This window comes from Thamnophis elegans, chromosome 1 (genome assembly GCF_009769535.1).
Source record: "Thamnophis elegans isolate rThaEle1 chromosome 1, rThaEle1.pri, whole genome shotgun sequence".
In the NCBI taxonomy this organism is placed as follows: domain Eukaryota; kingdom Metazoa; phylum Chordata; class Lepidosauria; order Squamata; family Colubridae; genus Thamnophis; species Thamnophis elegans.
This window is the reverse complement of record NC_045541.1, coordinates 32,226,152-32,247,787: the sequence shown is the minus strand read 5'-3', so window position 1 is coordinate 32,247,787 and position 21,636 is coordinate 32,226,152. Positions and strand designations below refer to the sequence as shown.

General features: G+C 36.9%; 1 protein-coding gene across 4 annotated transcripts in view; it reads left to right on the top strand.

Moving 5' to 3' along the window:
- TANK (TRAF family member associated NFKB activator) overlaps positions 1-21,636 on the top strand; it is a 35,252-nt gene that overhangs the window by 11,124 nt on the left and 2,492 nt on the right. For 3 of the 4 annotated variants that reach the window (XM_032211334.1, XM_032211318.1, XM_032211326.1), the window contains 6 exons: positions 2,747-2,855; positions 5,406-5,536; positions 11,508-11,687; positions 13,614-13,690; positions 15,057-15,175; positions 17,409-17,716. In XM_032211334.1, coding sequence (XP_032067225.1) covers positions 2,747-2,855; positions 5,406-5,536; positions 11,508-11,687; positions 13,614-13,690; positions 15,057-15,175; positions 17,409-17,716 — 924 coding nt within the window. The remainder of the gene's footprint in view (positions 1-2,746; positions 2,856-5,405; positions 5,537-11,507; positions 11,688-13,613; positions 13,691-15,056; positions 15,176-17,408; positions 17,717-21,636) is intronic. The other variant, XM_032211342.1, reaches the window with a different exon arrangement.

Below are 21,636 nucleotides of genomic sequence, written 5' to 3'. Positions count from 1 at the left end.
ACAGAAATATTGTGTAGTTTAAGAATGCTATGTTGATTATCTGCCAAAATCATACACTCACAGGTATGGAGCTGTGCCATGAGAAAGATAGTTTGTTTATGAAATTGAATTTTGTATCCCTCAAGGATAGTTTGCCTTTCTCTTTAACTCTTAGGCAGTTTTCACATGTACCACCAGTTGCCTCCAGGATTGCCTTTGTCAAAGGATGCTGTGCTTGCAAAGAGACAGATAGGCAGGAGCTTGATAGTAGGGAAAGAAGCCTCCCACATTTGCATGAGGAAACAGTGGAGAAACAACATGTGAATTTTTTTTTTCTTTTGCTGGTAGCTTAGTATTACAGAAGGTAAAGATGAAATGAACTATAAAGTAGTGTTAAATTTAAAAAATAGTCTAGTGCAGTGTTTCTCAACCTATTTCAGTCCATGACGCAATATTGAATATAGAGCAGTAGTTCTGTGGCACACCACAAAATTATTAATCGTATATATGTATTTTTAAATATGTAACACATGGTTTGAAGGAAAGTTCTGTGAAATAAAAAAAATATATGTACTGTATTAAATATATGGGATGGATGGATGGATGGATGGATGGATGGATGGATGGATGGATGGATGGATGGATGGATGGATAGATGATAGATAGATAGATAGATAGATAGATAGATAGATAGATAGATAGATAGATAGATAGATAGATGATAGATAGATAGATATAATAGACAGACAAACATAGCACACCCATATGCTGCAGCACACTAGCTGAAAACCACTTGTCTAGGGACATTATAGGGCAATGAATTCTTAAGGATGAGAGGAATATGCTTTAGCTCTGTGGTTTTGTATGTAGAAGGCTCCGTATTCAGTCATTGGCATCTTTATGTAAAACCATCAAACAAAATCCAATAAGTCCTAAGAAAGCTGAAGTAAGATCATAAACACAGATGTAGTTTCACTTAGCAATCACATCACTTAACCACTGAGTTGTCAGTCACAATTGTAGTGACTAAACAAGGATTATCTGTATACTGTCCTTTACTGGATTGGCTGTAAATCAGTCTCATCTATAGTTCTGCAGTTATGCAGGAAGCCTTTGTGCTATTGCTTCTGGATTTTCACTTTTCATTTCAATTGAAACACGGTAGAACTGGGGTTTGTCTTCCTTCTATTTAAGGAGATCTAAGAAGTATTCAAGCAGTGGTCTACCCACTACTTATCAATGTCATTTGACAACTTTTAAATTTATTGCTGGCTGTTTTGATTATTTGTAAATGTTTTCCAGGGGATGTTTTTGCCTAGAGAAGTTTGTTTTACTGAACAGCCAAGTGGTACTTTTTCTTAGTCTGAATGAAGGGCCTCTACATGGTACAATAAATTTTTTAGCAGATCTCAGCTTAGTGGTCCCACCGATGCTGATGACAAAATCTGCCCCTACACTATATGCTTCTGTGCCTCTGTGATATACTGATTACCATTTAATACATTAACAAAATAAGTAGGTTGTGTGGGGTGGGGGGTGAAATGCCATTTAGATTCTCCCTTTCCTTAATTAGTTCATCTGTTTGAAGTTTTCTCTCCTTAAATTCCCAAGGGCAAAGTATAAGGCAGTTGCTTAAAGTTTGTCAACTTAGGAGTGTCTCCTCTTTAACTTGGGGCGACTTAAAGAAGAGGCTTTTGTTCTGGTGACCCTCCTCCTTTATACTCTATGGTCTCAGGCACTGGTTGGGGCACCTGTCAGTTTATGGCTGATGGTGGATTCTGGTTGGCCACTTGTTTTGCTAGACTCTGCAGATCAAAGCTGTGTCAAATGCATAGAAGCCGGAGTCATCACGGCCAGATGGTACTCAATACAGATGGATATTTGGTTGTCAAGTATATCTTGTAGTTACTAACTTGTTGCTGCCATCTGACTCTAAAAGAATCACTTGTGCACACTGGCTGTCAAAAGCATCTTTTCTTCTGTCTGTTTTAGCTGTCATGATTGTGCTCTGTACAGAAGTGTTGACAAGACATTGCTGTTGTACATTTTCAATTTGGGTCTTAATGACTTTTTCTCTTCCTTCTGCTTCCTGAGGTCATCCAGGCTGCTCAAATATACTGACCTCTTTGCCTTTTAATGGGTTTATGATGCAGCTATTGCTATCTGCTGAGCTCTTACTGTGTTTTGAGATAGTTGCATCCTTTCCATTGCCTGCTCAAAGCTATGGTTTTCAGGAGTGGAAGAATGGGGAAAAATTGAAATTGTGGCACTGCTATTATTCAACCAAATAACTCATCTGTCTGTGCCGGAAAACTAATCGTTTTCTTGTCCATAATTGTCTTGTCAAAAGGGGGGGGGGGGAATCCAGAATTTATTTTTTAAATGGCAGTACAGTACAGGATACTTGAGTACAGCCATGAATATGATATTGATACTTTTTGACAAGTCACTGTTTTGCAGCTTTTATCAGATTATTGTGAGGTAAATGGTGTGTGTGTGTGTGCGTGCGTGCGTGCGTAAACAAAGCCTTATATTCTACCCTGGTTCCTCAGAACAACAATCAAATAAGAATACAATAAATAAACAGACGGGAAACAAGATACGTAGGCATTTCTAGCTCCTTGAGTATAAAATCAACCTACCGTATTTAGAGTGAGGCAGTAAATCTAAGCACTAATTCCATGGCATAGCCATTCTTTGTTCCTGCCTGAGGTAAAACCTATTTATCAACATAAAATGATTGCTTCCAATTACACTATCGTTACAGACAGACAGCTATGAGAAGCAGATACATGAACAGCAGGAAAAAAATGAATTTCTAATGAGCATTGTTGCAAAACTCAAATCACAATTGACTTCTATGGCTGCCAAAAGAGGTAGGTAGTTTTCAGACTGCTTTTTACCGACTATCTCCCTGTTTGTGTCTCTTGCCATCTTTGCGTGTCTGTGTTTGTGAGTCTGTCTTGTGTGTATGATGTCCCAGGACTCCAGTTCTTTTCCCACGATCCTCCCAGGCAGTCTCTTATAAGCTGATTTACCTCCATCCAGAATTGTATTACATAAACAATTTCTGGTCACCATTTTATAGCCTAAAAAGTTGATGTATGAATATTGAACAAGAAATTGAGATGAGTAAAAATCAAGGACTGATTTTACCTGGGAGAAATCGTGCACCAAAGGGCAAAACATTTTCAACCAAGATACTTTAATTTCACTTACAGATTATGTCCAAACTCCAGGACACATAACTCCCATGAAATTAAATTTTGCCAAATTTTATAAAACATGACATAAACATTTGGGACAACCATGACCTGGATGACTGAGAATCTCCAAAAACATGGTGCGGGAGTATGAATGAATTTCAATAAGAATTGCAGACTACAGGAACCATTTGTGCTTCAGTTTGAGATGCAAACAACACAAACTCATCTTCAACAGTCTGCACCTGTGTTCAACAGTGAAGGGACACAGGGCAAAAACATTCTGCAGAAAGCACAGCTCCATAACACAGTGCTTTCAGCAGTTCCAAGAAGGCATCACATCCATTTTCACTACTTGGGTCACCCTGAAATCACAGAAAAAACTCCCAAGTGCCTCAAGGACTCTCTAAAAGAATGCAAATGACCAGCTGTCTGAAAGGAATATAAATCCTTCCATTGCCCACCATCCAGTCAGAGCTGAAGAAGGTTCTTGCAAGAGAAGCAAAATGTCTTCAAAGAAAATCAATAAACTCCAGTTGCGTCTTGAAAAAGCACCTTTGGGATTTCCCGTGCTGGTGTTTGATTGTGCTATACAGTTCAGTATGAGCTATTTTCAAGGCAGATATGTCTCCAAATTGTCCAGTGAAATCAGTAAATTGTTGAAGGCATTGAGGAATCTGATAAGTAAATAATATCTGAAAGGATGACCCAAGGAGTCATAGTGAAATCCCAAAAGTGGAGGAACTGAAGGAAAACTGTGTGAGAGGATCAACAATATTTTTGGCAGTCCATTGTGGACTTTATTTCCACTTCCTCCAGTTGGCACCTTCCATCCAGTCTTGAGAGTATTCAACTTTTCAACCTGATCACTTGATCACTTTTTTGGATCTTGCCCTTTAAAATTGCTAATAATATGCTACCGTACATTGGGGAAAAAATGAACTTACTTTCTCTGTGCTATTTTGTAACTAATGGAAAGCATTTTAAAAATGTAAAACTTTAACCGTGGAAGCTAAAGAAAACAGCTAAAGCAATAGGAAATAGAAAACTGATTTCTCTTGCAAAAGAAGACTGAGAGAAACGTTGAGAGTAGGATATTAATATTACCTGCAAGAAGGTGCAGACTCAATCTCTGTTAAAAGGGAGTGCAGGTCAAGGATAAGTGAGCTTTTTTTTTTTTTTAAAGATCATTATAGGGAATTTCCTGACAGTAAGCTATGGAGAAATCTAGGACAGTAGTAGATTCCCACACTGGAGTACAGCAGAAATAATTTAATGGTCTCCTGAAATGACCAGTGGGTTGAACTTAGATGTTCGAGAAGGGCCCTTCCAATGCAATGCTCAGTCATGTGACATTGTTCTGTTTCTACATTATCTCATTTTATGCAACAATCAAATGCCCTAGTTGGAGGGAGCAGGTGAACGCACATATGCATTTGGTGTGCATATCTTGATATGCACACCGAGATAGATTTTAAAAGATTTTATGACAGTTAAAAAATATATAGATGTGTTTTATAGCATAGAGATGTAAGTTAGGTACAAGCATTCTGAGATATTCCAATAGGTTGTAAATTGGATCTTAGAAATTTGACTTCAAGGGAAGCTGTTTCCCAAATACTCACTCAAAAGAGCAGCTGAAATCTAGATAAGCCAGTATTTAAAGTAAGAACTCTGCCTGACACTTCCAGCATTTGAGAAGCAGCAAATGATTAAGGCAAGGTTCTTGGGGGAAAGTTGGCAAACTCTCTACGTACTCAGAAAGAATCCTTCAGTTTAGTCACTGAAATTATCTCTCTTTGTGAACCCCAAGTTGGATTAAGTATACTCCTAAAGAAATAAGCTTTGATTCACTATGACATTTAGCCAGAAATGAGTAACTGTTTAAGTTGCATTTTGTTGCTTATTGTTTAGTGGAATATCTGTTTTAGCTGGTTTAAATAATTTGATTTAATGAACAGATTTTGCATTGTTTTGCAGTATCATTAAACAGCAATAAAATGCTATTTAAAAATTTATACAATCTTTTTATGGTTTCTTTTGTATATCTATGAAAAAGGGGGGTTTTTTTAGAACGTGTATACTGTTTTATCCATGTGATGGTGGAATGTTGCATTTTTAAATTCAAATTGGGATTTATTTGTGAAACAAAACCCTAATGTATTCTACATTTTTTCACACCCACCTAAATATTTTAATTCAAAGCAATACTTTCTTTTATAGGCAACACACAAAGTCAAGTTCCAGTCCATGAAGACAATGACATGAGAAGAAATGGTACCTTGTTGAACTCAGATTTTGATCAGCTCCAAGAACAGCTGAAATTGGCAATGCAAAGGGAAAAGCTTTTGAAGGTAGGACACTTTCTTTAAGATACACTATATTGCCAAAAGTATTCGCTCACCCATCCACATAATCAGACTCAGTTGTGAGCGAATACTTTTGGCAATATAGTGTATATGGTGGCTTTAAAAGTTTGAAAGAGAAAAAGATAACTTATAAGGCAGTGGTGGGTTATGACCGGTATACCCCGGTATGGGCGTACCAGTGTCTGCCAGGAGGTACAGTGCTCCAGAGGGCCCAGTCGCCCGCCCACACTTCTTACCGGTATTTGAGCTCTTCAGCATTTCCGCACACACGCACAGAGCATATGGCGCCTGTATGACACCCCGCCACACAGCTGGAGCATCGCAGGCGGTAAGTACGCATGGGCACGTATGTGCGCGTGTTCATGTGCGCCGGGCCCCATTGCACTGTACCAGTTGAAACAGGATCTGGAACACACCACTGTTATAAGAGTATATTATTGTTAGGAGAAGCCCATTTAATGGGAATGAATTTGAAGACATCACTCCTGCTGAACCTCAGCAGAGATATTTCAACCAGCGGTATGTTTTTGATCCACTGTAGCATGTTGTTTCTTGCCAAAGCTTGTCAAAATGTAGGTAAGCTACATGGACAAGCCTGTTTGGAATCATTTGACACTCTTCAACTAACCACAATTAAGAGTCACCACAATATAACTTCTAATTGAAAATGGAAAGCTTTAATTCTCTCCTTTGTGACCGTATTGGTCATAGTAAACTAGTGGTAAGTAATTTTTTGGTGTTCCTGAATTATTATTCCCAGCAGCCTTAGCCAGCATGTCAAATAGTGATGGATGTTAAGAATTGTAGTTGAGCAGATAGTTGGAGGCCTGCAGGTTTTCTCCAGTATTATTTACATTTCTTTTGCTTTTTGTCTTCCTAGAACCGTAATGGCGAACCTATGGCACACGTGTCACAGGTGACACACGGAGCCATTTCTGAGGGCATGCAAGGTGTTGCTCTGTCAGCTCCAGCACACATGCGCACACTGGCCAGCTGATTTTCGGCCTTGATTTTTCACCCAGAGGGTGAAAAAACACCCAATGCACAAACCGGAAGTTTGGGAACTGACTTCCGGTTTGTGCTTTGGCCTGTTTTTTGCCCTCCCCAGGCTCCTAGAAAGCCTCTGGAGCCTGGGGAGGGCAAAAAACGGACCTACCAGGATCACCGGAAGTCAGAAAATAGGCCGTTTCCGGCCTCCAGGGGGGCAGCCGTTTTCGCCCTCCCCAAGTTCCAAGAAAGCTGTGGACACATGCGTGGGACAGCAGGGGGGGGTGTCACATGTGCATGGGGCATGGCGCGGGGGGCATTAAATTATGGGGGTGGGCACACAAACATGTGCGAAAGCGTGCATGCTTTTGGCACCCGAGGCTAAAAGAGTTCGCCATCACTGTCCTAGAGGTTATTCATGTTTATGAAACATAGAAGGTTCCCCAAGTCTGTTTGCGATAAGGAATAGATAGGATCTTACCTCAATGAAATAGTATGTGGTTTACATGTAATGCTACTTGGGATTTTGCCCAGTTTCTACCATCCCTAGCTGACATAAGAGAATTAGTAGATAATGGGAAAAACTCAGTCTGGAATCTTGGAGAGCTCAAAAAGATTAGTACTTGGCTAAATGAATCTTCTGATGTGGATTAAGGCAGCTTTTCTCAATTCCTAATATCAAACTCTTTTATGAAAGCTTATTTTTTTTAGCTTGCAGATAATGAGCTAGGGACTTGTATTTCTGTCAACTAAGCATATTTTAATCATATGTGTTAATTTGTTAATAAAGAATACCTATTTTGTCAAATTAGTGACACGTGATAATTATGTTGGAGAAATCTAATTTCAGAATCTCTCTCATTCTTTCTTTTCTCCTTTCTCTTTAAGCAAGCTTTGCAATTTCTGCTTCAGAAATTTGGAATTGGAAACAAAAAGAACAATTACATTCCTCTGGTAACAATATAGTACCTATATTTACACACTGCAAATATGGATATAAGCAATCCTCATTGCCCTTACAAAAATAGCCTCAGTATAGTTGCTGATTTGTGTTTAAGCAATGCTTGCATTGTGACAACATGCAGATGTCCAACTAATATTGTGTTCACAAAGTAACCATAATCAAACCTCCTTTCCTCTGCTTCAATTCTCTAACTGTGGTAACACTAACCTACTTTAGAAGAGGGTCACACAAATTGGAAAAATAGAAGATGGCAAGCGCTTTGAAATTCAAATGTTATATGAAGTACAAATATCATTATCGTTTTTTAAATGATGTACCGTTATTTTCAGTATACATCAAAGGCAGAGGGGGTTCGTCATATTTGAAAGTCAGGAGGGGAAAGGTATTTCCTGTTTTATCTAAACACAAGCCAGAAGAAAAAGAACATCTCCATAAAACAGGCAGCAACCTGCTTATTTTTTAAAAAATTGCACAAGGAGGACACTCTTTGGAGGGTTGAGATCACGTCCAGATCAGAAAAAGAATAGGTCTATTGGGAAGCGTAGAGGAAGAGCAGGATAGAAGTCAGAAAAAAATAAGCATTTTCTCTGCTATACACCTAAACCATAAATTGTGAAAGCAGCTGCCAAGGTCTTAGTCCACGCATCAGATGGTAATAGTGAGGATTCCTATTAAATGTGCAAGTGGTTTTGTTGGTGCGGCTATATAATTTGAGTTGGGCTCTTCATACAAGTGAAATTTAAGGCTACAAGCCAATAATAGGAAAGTAATTATTCCTATTTTTACTTCTTCTTCATTGTTACATTCATGCATGATTCTCCCGTGTTCTCTTGAATAAGTGCGATGCTGTTGTTTGTTTACATGAAACATTAAATCTCCTTCAAATCACACTCTTCTCATGGTAACTCCAGGGAGGTATAGCTGTGTAAGCAACACTACAGAAGTAATTTGTCATTGGAGGATTCAAGGTTTTTGGGGGGAGGGAGGGGCATAGGGTTGTTTATTTAAGTTCTCAATAGAGCCTACAGCTGGGAATTTCCTGGTGTCTCCTCAACTATTTGCAAGGGTCAATGAAGTCCTTTTTCAATCTCATGTAATGAGAAGACTTCGATCTAAAATTTAATATTACAGAAGCAACAAAGGAGAGAGGAAAAAAATCAACTAGGATTATTTTTACTTCCAAGTATTCACCCCACTTCCTGGGCTGTGTCCAAAGGTTTGAAGGAAATAGGAAGATAACATAGCCGAGCACAGATATTCTCTAAAGCAGTTCCAAACTTAAGAAACAGCAAGGAAAGAAGGAAAACTACTGCAAATCTAGAATGATGGAGTTCCAGGAGGCAAGAAACAAGTTAACTGAATAAATTTTAATCTTGTTTTGTGACTTTTATAATTTTTTAAATTCTTCCAGCATTCTTTTCACTTTGAAAATCAAAGATTTACGACCCTCCAGAGGTTCATAAATGAGCTTCAGGAACAAGACAAAATAATATTGGGGTTACAGACTGTCAATCTCTGCTTTAAGCATTTTTAATGTGTTGTTTAGTTGTTTTGCGCTTTAGGATTTATTTTTAGCAATAAAAAGTGGGTTCAAATATTCTCAGTCTCATAAATAGATGTAGTCATTCTAACTTCCTTCGGTTTATCATGTGAAGTTTGGGATTAAAAAGCCCTCGTTCCATTGTATTGTTTTCTGTTACATTTTAAACATTTTTTTCTTTTTAAAAAAATCGTATATTCTTTAGAAAGGTCAGCTTGCTTGTTGCTGTTTTTAGAAACCTGTCACTGTCTCAGTACTTTTCACATCTTTCATTTGTTTCTTCTGTTGTTTCTCTCCTATTATTTATTACCATCTTCCTTGGCTCTCTGAGCAAAATGTGGTGCTAATAGCTTTTCCCACCCATCCAGAAATAGAAAAATAGATTTCATCCTTCTAAAACCTTTCTATCAAACACGTCCACAAATTTATTTTATCATTTACATTTACGCAGGCAGCTAATAGCACCAAATGTTGTCTAGGTAGCTTACAAAAAGAAAAGAATGAAATACAGAACCCAGAGAATGACTGAGCAGCATTTTTAATAGTGGTTAAAGTACTGGTGGTATCCACCTTATTTTCTTATTTCTTATTTTACTTTATTTATTTATTTATTTATTCAATTTGTTTGCCGCCTATCTCACTGCAAGGCAACTCTGAGCGGCTTGCTATATCAAAATAAAATATTTTTAAGTTTATACAATCACACATAAATAAAATCTTTGAAATTTCAACTGGGGAATTAAAAATGTATTTACATAGGTGAGCTTTCATAACTGCAGCAGTTTCCCCTCTTTTCAGTTTGAGGAAATACTTATCTTCATAATAGCATTTTGCAACCCAATATCTACCCAGAAGTAAATCTTATGGATGAGCCACTAAGACTGCACTTTTCTTCCTTCCCCATTCAAAATGTGAACAAAAACAAATGTATTCTGGTTGTTTTGCTTGTCATTAGTTAAACAGATTGACCAGATGGAACCAACTAAGGCTTTAGCTACTCATCATTTTCACCATGTTCGAACTTCTGAGACTATGTTTTCCAGTTTTGACTCTGGACTGCCATTTCTCAAAACACACACATACAACATATAATATGATTACATTGAATTACTGTTCCTCATAGTAAATTGACAAATGGCATGCATCCATCAGAGCTGGAGATTTTAATCTTCAGGAAAACACAATGTTGTTACCACTGCTGCTGCTGCTGGTGGTGGTATAGCTTCGTGTTTTTATTTTATTTTCTTGCTGAGGTTTTCCCCCTTTCGATATAGACTGTCATTATATGCAGAGAATTAATAGATTATATCCTAATGATGCAGGAGAAAAGTAGACCATTTAAAAGTAGACTATTAAGCTTATTTTTGAAGCGTAATATCTTGAGTCTTGCAAAATCCTAAGTGCTAAATAGCTACATTTTAACTGTTCCAGAAATTAAGAGCCTTGAAGACTATTGTCACTTTCTTTAAATATATTTTATCTTGATTCTAGCACATGCTGAAACTAATTAAATATTAGTGAACAGACTATATAAATGGAATAAGACAACATTTCTTGCATTTCTAAGCACTAATATGCATAGTGGTGGTGTGACTCCTTTTATGTATGTGTTCAAAATAAAGCACAATTGTTTTGAATAATTGTCCACAAGGAAATTAACTGCATGTTGTAAGTAAATGAATTATAATTATTTTATCTTAACCTAATGGTACTTACTCAAGTCTGATTTCATATAGGAGCACAAAAGGAGTCCTGATCAGATCAAAAGCCTACCTGGTCCCTTAATCACATGACTTTTGAGGAAAATAGAACTTCCCACTCAGTTGCTAAGCAGGTGCCATTAAAAAGAGCCATACTATCTTGGACCTTGGATGCCATATTTAGCTATCTTAGTAATCACTTTTCACTAACAACATGCTTGATGGGTTTTCCTGATCCTGTCAGCCTTTGTTCAATGGTGAATGTCATACAAATCCCATCTTTCAATTCCACTGGATAATTCCAATGAATGAAGGAGAAACTTATTTATACATTACCTGTTTACATTGTGGCATATTATATATACTTTTATGTTGTACCTCTCTTAACTTACCATTTCTATTTTCTTCATAGAAAAATTGCACCATTTCCTTGATCATTTTAATTGCTCCTTTTCTGCCTCTTTTCCAGCTCCATCACATAATTTTTTTTAAAAAAATACAGCTACTAAAACTGTGTGCCATATTCCAAGTGTGGTCACACCATAGATTTGTATAAAGGCATGATGATATTGTCAGTTTTATTTTTCAATCTTTTTCCTAATGATCTCTAACATGGAATTCGCCTTTTCACAGCTTTTTCACAGATTGCTAAGACTTAATTTAGCCTATAACAATCTATTCTATAATGACATTCCTCAGAGCTTGAAAATTAACCAACTGTGCTCTATCTTTCTCTCTCTGTGTGTATATGTGGTTTTTTTAAAGGAACAATTGGAAAGTGAGAGTATAAAATTTAAAAAAATTGAAGAAGATAGTAATTTAAAGGAAAAAAAATTTGAATCTATTATCACTGCCAAAGAAGATGAAATAAGGAATCTAAAAAAGCAGCTGAAAGAAAGAAGTGAAGCACAAAATTGCTTACAGGTATCAAGATATGAAAAAGAGGTAAGAAAATTCAGAGATACTGTAGAGTTCTGAAGATATTCAGATACTGTAGGATTGAAACTAATTTCATAAGCCAAAAACTAAATGCTGTGTACTCTTCTGTAAATAAAGTACTCCAAATACTAGCCTATCTATTAATAATAAGATTGCCATATTTTTCAGAGTATAAGACGCACCTTTTTTCCTCAAAAAAGAGGTTGAAAATCTGGGTGCATCTTATACATCGAATACAACATTTTGTTGCCTCCTGAAGCCCCTCCCCTTCACCAAAATGGCCGTGCCTAGCCTTATGGAGGCTTTCAGACAGCTCCAGGGAGCTGGGGAGGGCAGAAATGATCAAACAATGGGTCGTTCCCCAGCCCCCAGCAGCACTCTATAAGCCTCCATAATGCTATGCATGCATTTTGTTGAGGGAAAAAAAAGCCCGTTTTCACAAAAAATGGGCCATTTTTGCTCTTTGGGGGGCACCCCCCCAGGAGCACTCTGCAAGTCCCCCCCCCAAGGCTATTCATGCCTTTTATTTGAAAAAAAGGGGGCCATTTTCGTGAAAAATGGGCCGTTTTGGGGAGGTTTGCAGAGTGCAAAAACTTTTTTCCCCTTTCCGAAAGCTCTTTAGTTAGAGTGATTGATGAGAATTACATTGATCAAGTTCTGTGCCAGCAGAAACAAGTCTTAGGTGCTGCAGGTTGTCCGTGATTTCCTTCTCCAGCACATGGATAAATACACCTGGAAACATCTACCTACCTACCTACTCTCTCTCTCTCTCCCTACCTACCTACTGCATTTCTCTCTGTCTCCCTTTCTATCCCTCTATCTACCTACCTACTTTTTTAAAAAATTTGCCTCTTCAAAACCTTGATGTGTCTTATATTCCGGTGCGTCTTATACTCCGAAAAATATGGTAATTTCCTATGCCTTTTGGAGTGAAAAGTAGATATGAAGTCTGTCATTCCTTTGTATACCTAATTTGACTTTAAAGACCATACTATACTGGCTTCATTTACCCAGGAAGATCTTATCTAAACTCTGAAAGCTATGTAAATATGGATCAGCAGCATGTGACAACCCCTGGCCAACCTTAATGGGGCTCTAAAGATAAGCAAGGTGGGTCCAGTTAGGGCATGCATGGGAATGCTCTGAAAAAAAAATGGGCTGTAGGGTAAACTGATTTAAACAACAACATACCACTTTTTTACAACTATCAAGAAAGCTTCAAGGATATGTCCATGAAGTTCCCAACAGCCTTTGAAATAAAACGCCCATGTAATACAGGGGTAATCCACAAGGTGGTAGTAAAATATAATAACTTCTCTCCTTGCTTGAAAAAAAACATATTATATTAGCCCTGGATCAGCTTTAATAAAAAGCAAAGTGGAGTTTTTCCTGATAGTTTTATGATGCATGTTAATGTACAAAGGCTGATGCATAAATATGTATGGACTTAGTAATCCCTGCCCAGTTTCATTATGTGGAGAGAATTCTACGTGGAAGAATATTTGTATGAATTCTTTTTGTATGGAAATGACTAAATTATGGGAAAGCCTTTAATAATAAAAAAGAATGAAATGCAAGTCAGCATTCAGTGTGTCCCTCTTATTTAGCTAAATTGATTATTTCTGAGGTATAAGTGGGAAACCAGGGTGAACAGCACTTCTTGGTTAACTCAGCTATCCAAAATACTTCGGGCGTATTCTAGCACCTAAAAATAATGAGGATATAATCCATAATAGATTTCCAGCATACATATTTCTAAACAATGATTTATGGATTTTATTTTATTTTTTGCATAAAAAGTAAGGCAAGATGCCATTAACAAATGGATATTATATTAGTACTTTATGGTTCTGTTAATTATAGGGGTGATTCTTGTAACAATGTTATAATTCAAGTTTTTTTTTTCTTTTTCCTACTTCTGATTACCTTCAGAAGGCAAGGAGTGAAAAACAGCCTTCGTCTAGACAGGAATTATCATCAGGGGTCTCTTCTGCATCTGTCTGTGAAAGGTATGGAATTGGGTTTTTCTCCCTCCTATAATAATGCATTGTTTGTCCTTGCTTTCTAGTTTTAAAATATATTTCCCCCTTACTTCTTGCCTTCTCCCATCCCACTTCTAAGATAGATGTTTAGAATTTATTTACAACTTCTGGTTTGACACATCACAACTAATGTGATTTCCTTGGTTTTGGCTTTTGCTTTGTAATTTATGATTTGGGACTTAGGCAATATAAGTACATAGGCAACTGCAAATAAACCAGACTCATCCACTAAGTCATGATTAATAAAACCACGGCTTAGGGTGATGTGTGCTCTAAACTGAACAATTAATAACATAAAAGCTGCAGTGGACACCTGGTGCCTTAATTAATAGAAAGGAAAGGCTTGGTCCAAGCAGAAGAGCAAATAGGTATTAAAACCTAAGCATTAAAACCTTCACTTGCTGGATTTCACAGGGATCGATTTAAATGATACTGGAAGCCTGGATCACTTTTCAAAAATTGTGGATCTGAATTGAAAAAAGAATCAGGCTGGAACAGACTGTCTCCAAAGCCAGAATTATGATCTCCAAGAAGATAAAAAAACAAAGTGATTATTTCACCTTTCACTGTGCTCACTAATTTGCATCTTTTAGGACATATTCCTCTCTCCAAGCAGCTCTGGGTCCTCAGTCAACCTCTTCTGATTTCAAGTGCTCCAAGAGAATCCCTCACTATCCAAATATGCTTAAACACTGCAGATGGAGAGGCATTTTATCCATGGATGGTGTCAATAAGGGCTGTTTTCTACAAGGATAAATAACAGGAATATGCTCAAATTTATTTTGCTTTCATCCTGCATACCAAAATAAAAGTATTATATTGGTTCATGCTGGATCTCTCTACTTTAAAAAAAGAACATACTCAGCAGAGAAAAACACTGATATCTTTATGCCATAAGTTACTTCAGTTATTTTAATTTCTCACACTTTCCCCCTGAAAACCCCCTCATGCTCCAATATTAATTTTGTTGGAGGCCAGAAGGACAAATAACAAAATCCCTATAGTATGCTTGTTGTATTCTCTAATGGAGGCTGTAATATGTAAGAATCATTTAGTTTGTGGGGTGGAGGAGTGAGGAGGTTTAATCACATCTCTGTGTGGTATTATTTCAGCCAGTTTGAGAATCTCTCCTTCCCATCAGCTACCTTATCAAGTTACCGTTTTATCAAAATTTCTTAAAGATTGGATAATGGATCCCCTCCCATAATTTGTGGCCTCGAGTCTGGGTTGCAAGCACAGATGGTGCTGGTGTTTTTAACGATATGCTTGTTGTGCTAAAGGAAACAGAAAAAGCACAGGGCAATACTTTACATCTGAAATCATTAATCTTTAGGGATGAACTGGAAAGTGTTTTCTGGGGCATGAAGGAAGAATTCAGTCGAATACGTGCACTGGCAAGAGCACAGACGGACCAGCTGAATAAATGTAACCTAAGGAGAGAACCTACAACTGGTATCATTTTATTGCAGTACTTTCTTCTGAAAACTATGCTTTACTGCCTTCTAACTCTTTGCATCGACTGCGTAGAGATTACCTCACTCCTTCCTAACTACCATATATTGCTAGCAAAAGCTTACTATAACCTCAACTGGCATAAAGCCATTTAGATTTAGGAATTTTGGTCGATTAGGTTTATAACCACATTATAATGAATACATTTACATCTTTTTACCAGACATGTTCACTGACGGTGGGAACTCTAAATTCAGATGTTTGGGTTAGAAAGTGAGGTCCTTATTTCCCCTTGATGCAATACTGTATCAGGGTTTGTTTGCTTATTTGTTTGTTTATTTTAATATGCATGGTAGTGAGATAATCTCAGTGCAACACAAGCCTCATGTGAGGCTGCTCTGGTTATTTAAGCAGATATGAATTTGCATGTTGTTGCATGGTATATGGAAAGGATGCATACTATACAGGTTTGCTTCAATATATGTTTTGTGTATACATCTATCTATCTATCTATCACATATCCAGAAGTATAATGTGATGCATTTAATCCACAGTCTAAGATACCTGATTTCTTTTTTTTTAAAAAAAAATGAGTGGCACAAGAGGATTTATCTAATAATTCACATGTATTTCTAGGGATTGGGTTGCTGGTAACATTTTGAGCAGACTGAAAAAGCAGCATACTATGACTTAATTTTCTTCTAGGCATAAGTCATTTAATGTAATGTGAAAGTCTAAAAGCTACTGACATGCAAAGCATTTCAGGTTTGAGCAAATAAATACACAAATTGAAAGCTATTTTGCATTCGAAATGGACACATTTTAGAAGTATTTTGCACTCTGATAACTCCGTTTTCGAGTTCAAAACACCCTGTTTCAATCTCAGAGCACTTCCTAGTGATTGAAAGAGCCTTTTTAAAATGCAAACTTGTTTCAGGTTTTGAATTTAAAACAGTTGAAATTTGAAACATTTGCACACCCCCTACTGAAAGCCCTTTCCTCACCTCAGTTGTAAAAACCACCTTTGCTAGATCAAACCAAAATCTGTCTAATCTATGACAGCCAACAGGGGCCGATCAGATGCTCCTGCAAAGTATATGCGCTTATAACCCAATTTTCGACATTCTTTGTTCTCTAATAATAGCTGCTCTGATTGCTAGGCTTGACTGATTTATAGCTAACTTCCAGAGCTTGGGCAGTTTAGGAATAGCTGGTGTAAGTGCTTTGCAGTATAACATGCATTGGAAGAAGTTAAGTCTGGACAGAGACAGTCATTTCCGTGAATAGTTATAGGGTAAGCTAATTCAGACGTGGCTTTTAACCTGCCAGAATTGTCTGTATTTTACCAGAGACAAATATGGGCTTCACTTAGTCTCTAGTAAGTGCAGATATGTAGCTGTTGTAGCAAATGGTACAACATGGCTGAAATGATATGACCTGATGTGCTAAAAGGATGTCTTGTAGTTTCTCATCCAGTAGAATCTCTCTGAGCTAGGATTTAACACCAAGAAGGAATAGTTAGTGACCCTTTTCAATCCATTCTTCCTCCAAGGACTCCCCTCCTCCCCAAAAGGGTCTCCCGAATGAAAAGGGGAAATCTTCTTAAGGGAAAGGAGGAAGACATGTCCCTTCTCTGTAGAGTGAAACAGTTGAAATCTGTCTTAGAGCACTGAAAGAAATGAGGCTGGTTTGAATGAAACCAAGCTGAATTGAAAGAACAGATGTAGTTACAGATAGAAAAGTAATTTAATTTAATATAGAAAATAAAGATATTTATATGTAAGCAATGAGCCCTTGGGAAAAAGACCTGAAAGTCTGTCTAATTGTTAGGCTACTAATCAAGAAAGCTTTAAAACTTTGAGACATAAAAGCAATTGTGTAATATTTTACTTGAATTCCAAGCAAGATTTCTAACGTGTTTATCCCTGAAGAAAGGAATTAATGGTTTGACATGGAGGAACATCAGCATTGGCCTGCTGTGTCAAATGAGGCAATGAGAGGAATAATGACATTTTTTAAAAAAACTGTTTAGAACCCAAAATCTGCCATAGTGCATTGTGGGGAATTTATTTATTTTATTTTTATATATATGTTAAATTTGGAGACTGCCCATCTTCCTCACAGCGCAACCTCTGGGTGGTGGAATTTGTCAGGAATTTGTATAACTGAATGATATATTTTAATCTGGTCTTTGGGATATCTTTTAATCTTTTCCTTTGCTTTTTTTTACCAGAAATTCCTTTTTCCAAGCCTATCCAGTGCACTGATGAACAAACGGATGACCTTTGTAATCCATGGGTTAAAAAGGATACCAACAGAGATGTACCTCATTTCCCATCTATTGCTTCAAGAGGAATGGGACCAGACGAGGAAGAAAACTCTGTGGAATCCCTTTCTAAGCTTAATGTCAAGTTCCCACCTACAGATAGTGATACTGAATTCTTGGAGAGCTCTTCAGAGACTACTCCAATTCTAAACACTCTGACGACTGAAAACATGCTCCCAAATCTGCCATTTAACATGGACCTTGAGGACCAGGAGGTGAGTTTCAATAAGATGAACTCTAACTGGAGGAGTACGAGCAAATGACTGTACTACTTCAGTGATGCAAAACAGGTCAAAGGTAAGTTTACCCAACCTTCAACTCACCCAAATCTGTTCATCCAGACTCTTTGAACCAAGCTTCATGTTATATAAAAACATGTTTCTTTATAACTCTGGAACTAGAGACTATACTAGATAGAATATCTCTGAATTTAATTTTCCCCCTTCAGAACCGAATGAGAAAAATGTTGGGGCACCTCAACCGGTATCAATTTTTTAAAATATATAGTTTTATTTTTACTTATGATTGATCTGCGAGCTGTAAGATTGAGTAGGGACTTCAGTTTCTTTCTGCTATATATTTTTAAGGCAAACCTTACTGGTTGCTGTCCTAATCAAAAATATCTGCATTTGTCCAGCAACATAGGGTCTGTAGGTACCAATAAGCTCTGAAATATCTGCCTTGGTATCTGTCAAACACTCTATCCACCTGATTTATTTTTACATTTGAAAAAAATGAAACCAGAAATTGGCATGCCTCTAAGTACCACCCTTTACCAATTTTTATGCAAGTACTGTTGGTCCACCAAGATCCTTATGAAGTAGTAAGACATTGCCCTGCCTGGAACTGATTTGCTTTCTGATAATGCATGTTTTGTGCCTGGACCTGACCAATTTACTAAGTAGGCAAGTCTCCCATGGCAGCCTTTTCAGGCTCACTTGCTCGCAAAGTACTCCCAATCTCCAAAAATTTGCCTGCGCTTTTATTATACTCCGTGTATAATAGCATGATATATTAGTATTCTGATGGTATTTAAAATTTTGCTATGGAACAAGAGCTAGTTTTCTCCACTCTAGTATTTATTTATTTAACTTATTTATTCAATTACTATAGCCGCCCATCTCAATCTTTTAACTCTGGGTGGCTTACAATTTAAAACATCTATTATAATTAAAAATATTAAAAATATTTTAAAATAGTAAAATCACTTTTTTTAAAAATCACATGATGCATATTTTAAAATTAAAATGGATGTTAATTTTAGGCATGTTTACCCATGATGTGCGAATGATTGCAAATAAGTGATTCCTTTACAGATTGTTCTTAGTTTACTTAGGGCCTTATGTTGCATGCATTCAGATTTCCTGACCTGTTCGAGCAACTCTTTCATGTAGTCATGATGTATGCATGGAGTTGCTTTAAAACAGGCAGCAATAAGCAAACCTCATTTATTTTTTATTAATGTTTTATTCTTCTTCGCTCCTAGGACAGTCTTCCTCTATTTTATGTATTCCAGATGTATAGGACTTCAGAGATGGCTTGGTGAAGCCCAATACATCTAGAAGCCCGATCACAGGAAGTCTGCTTTTGGAACTTAGTATGATATCCTTGGGTTCCTCTCTTTCTCCCTATTTTTATCCTTCCATAGCCCAGTAGTAGAGAGCAATGTACTACATAAAGGTAGATGTTAGAAAGTAATTTCTTTACAAATGCACAGAAGATTTATAACTTTACTTCTGAAGTGACTCAAGATATTTAAGCCTTTCAGATAACATCACAATTAGTCTTATGATTCTCTTATCCCCTGGCTCAGCCCTGATTGTTTTTCCCATGCTGCTCCACTTTTTTTCCGTCTCTGCACTGGCTTAGCATACTGCTGTGCCATATTGTTGCTACCCTATTTCTATATTCTGGTAGCAGATTGGGCTTCTATTAGGCTGCAAACCTAAACACGCCCCATAAAGCAATATAGATCCTGTTGAACCTAATGCAGCTGCCATCTGAGTAAATTCACACCAGATTGTACTGTGCAGGGGTTCAGACATAATTTAAATATAATCACCACTTTTATGAACAGAAGCTTCTCATTTTTAAATGGTCAAAGATTACATACGTACACCTTTACCTATTGGAGAATTTTACTTTAACATTCCTAAAGTATTTGAATTTTTCATATAATAAGATGAAATTTTTACAATGCACATTTATTTTATGAAGAATAAAAGCTGATAAAAGCACTTATCAGCTACTTTCTAGACAAGACATATTAATGTCATGTAAATACATGTAGTATAGATTTCTGAAGACTCCTTCAAGTTCTGGAATGTGTGTTCTAATACTGAGAGATGACTCCAATTGGTGTAATTGACAGAGAATGGGTGTCCACCCAGTCTTGTAGAATCTTTTTTTTTCCAATCATAAAAGCACGGAATAACATGTCTAGTCTCCTCTTAGCAGTTTTCAAATGATGAGTATCAAAAGAAAACATCTAAAAGTGTTTTCCAGAACAAAAATCATGTGAAAAACTCTGTCGATGAGAGTATTTTATCATACATAATTTATATACACACACATACATACACATGCACATACCAAACTGTTTGTTTCCTTCACTAGGTTTTAGTTTTTCACCTGCATTATTTTATGACTCACCTGTTTTTGCTTTTCACTGCATCAAATCCTGAGCTGAGTTGGTATAAAACAAATTAAACTATTTTTTCTATTACTATGAAGATTCCTGTGGTGTTACAAAGCATCCGTTCTATTACTTCTTACTTTCCCTTTTCTCCAATATGTCTCCTGCCTGTTCTTTTAACTAGTTAGACTGTGTATTCATTTCTCAATAGATGGCACCCTGCATTGTATAGTAAAGCATGTGAAACAGCTGATGTGGGATTCTAAGTTGATAGAGAATTATGCAGTTTAAAACAGGCGAACAGAAGTTAAAAGTGTCATAATTTTAAAGAAATTAGGCTAAATTTTTTGTTTTTGAAAAATAAGCACATGTATTTTTAAAATTCTGAATAGCCAATACCGTACTATAACTCAGTGATAGCCAGGATGTCTTGATATCTTAAGTGTTTACATTTGGAAAGACAACTGGCGACAGAAAATAGTTCCAATATTTGTTAGTTGTATCCAGGAAGGAATGTAGAACATAAGGCCTTTGATTAAAATTATGTATCTTATCCAGAAACGTAGGCATAAGAAGCCAATGCTACTTTAGACTTCATTAAAGATACATACACATATATTTGCTTAAATATTGCTATTTTTCTTATCCTTAAAATTTTTGCATTCCTTTCAAATATAAAATTGTTTTTATAATTTGTTTTTAACTGATCAAAATCACTGCTCAATTGTAGGCAGGAAAAGAAGCGTAAATGCACGGTCCTTTTTAGCGACAGGGGGAAATGTAAAAGTTCCCGTTTTGCTAAAAATACTAATGGCCCCAATTCCTTCAGCATGCTAACATGGCCCTGGCAAGCTGGCATTAAAGTGAAGGACGGGTCCTTCACTTTAATGACAAATAAAGTTGGCCTGTTTTGATGAATGCATCTCAATGAGGCTGTGAGACTGTCCTCTCCTGATAAAAAGTAGGTAGATTCACTCCCTGAGTCAGCTGAAGATAGCTTGAGGCACCTCATTATCTCGCCTGCAGAGTAAATGTAGACAGTATGAAAATGCATTTAAAATGTTTGGATCCTTGTATACAGGATTAACCTTGCTGACATCCTAATATTGCTGATTTACACACTTGATTCCCCCATCCTTTTTTTTCTTCAGCAGACAAGAATTTCTGTCATGTATTTAGTACATGTGTTAACAAGTAAAGATGAGGAGGGGAAACTTAAATGCAGCGTAATTGGCAACCATAAGTCGTTAGAACTGTGGCTCTCAGTTGATGTAATAAATTTAGCTCTTCCTTGCAGACTAAATATAAAAACTTGAGTCTGCTTTCTTAGTGTATTGCAGTTTCTTAAACACCTGGATTGAAAACTGTAATAATGAAAACAAGAATGAAGACTGAATTGAACAGTTAGGAATGTTGTGCATCCCTGTAATGTGGCTCATTTAGGGGTCTTTAGTTCAAAATGGTTTGCTTCTTATTTTGAGGAAAGCAAATATAAAGGGC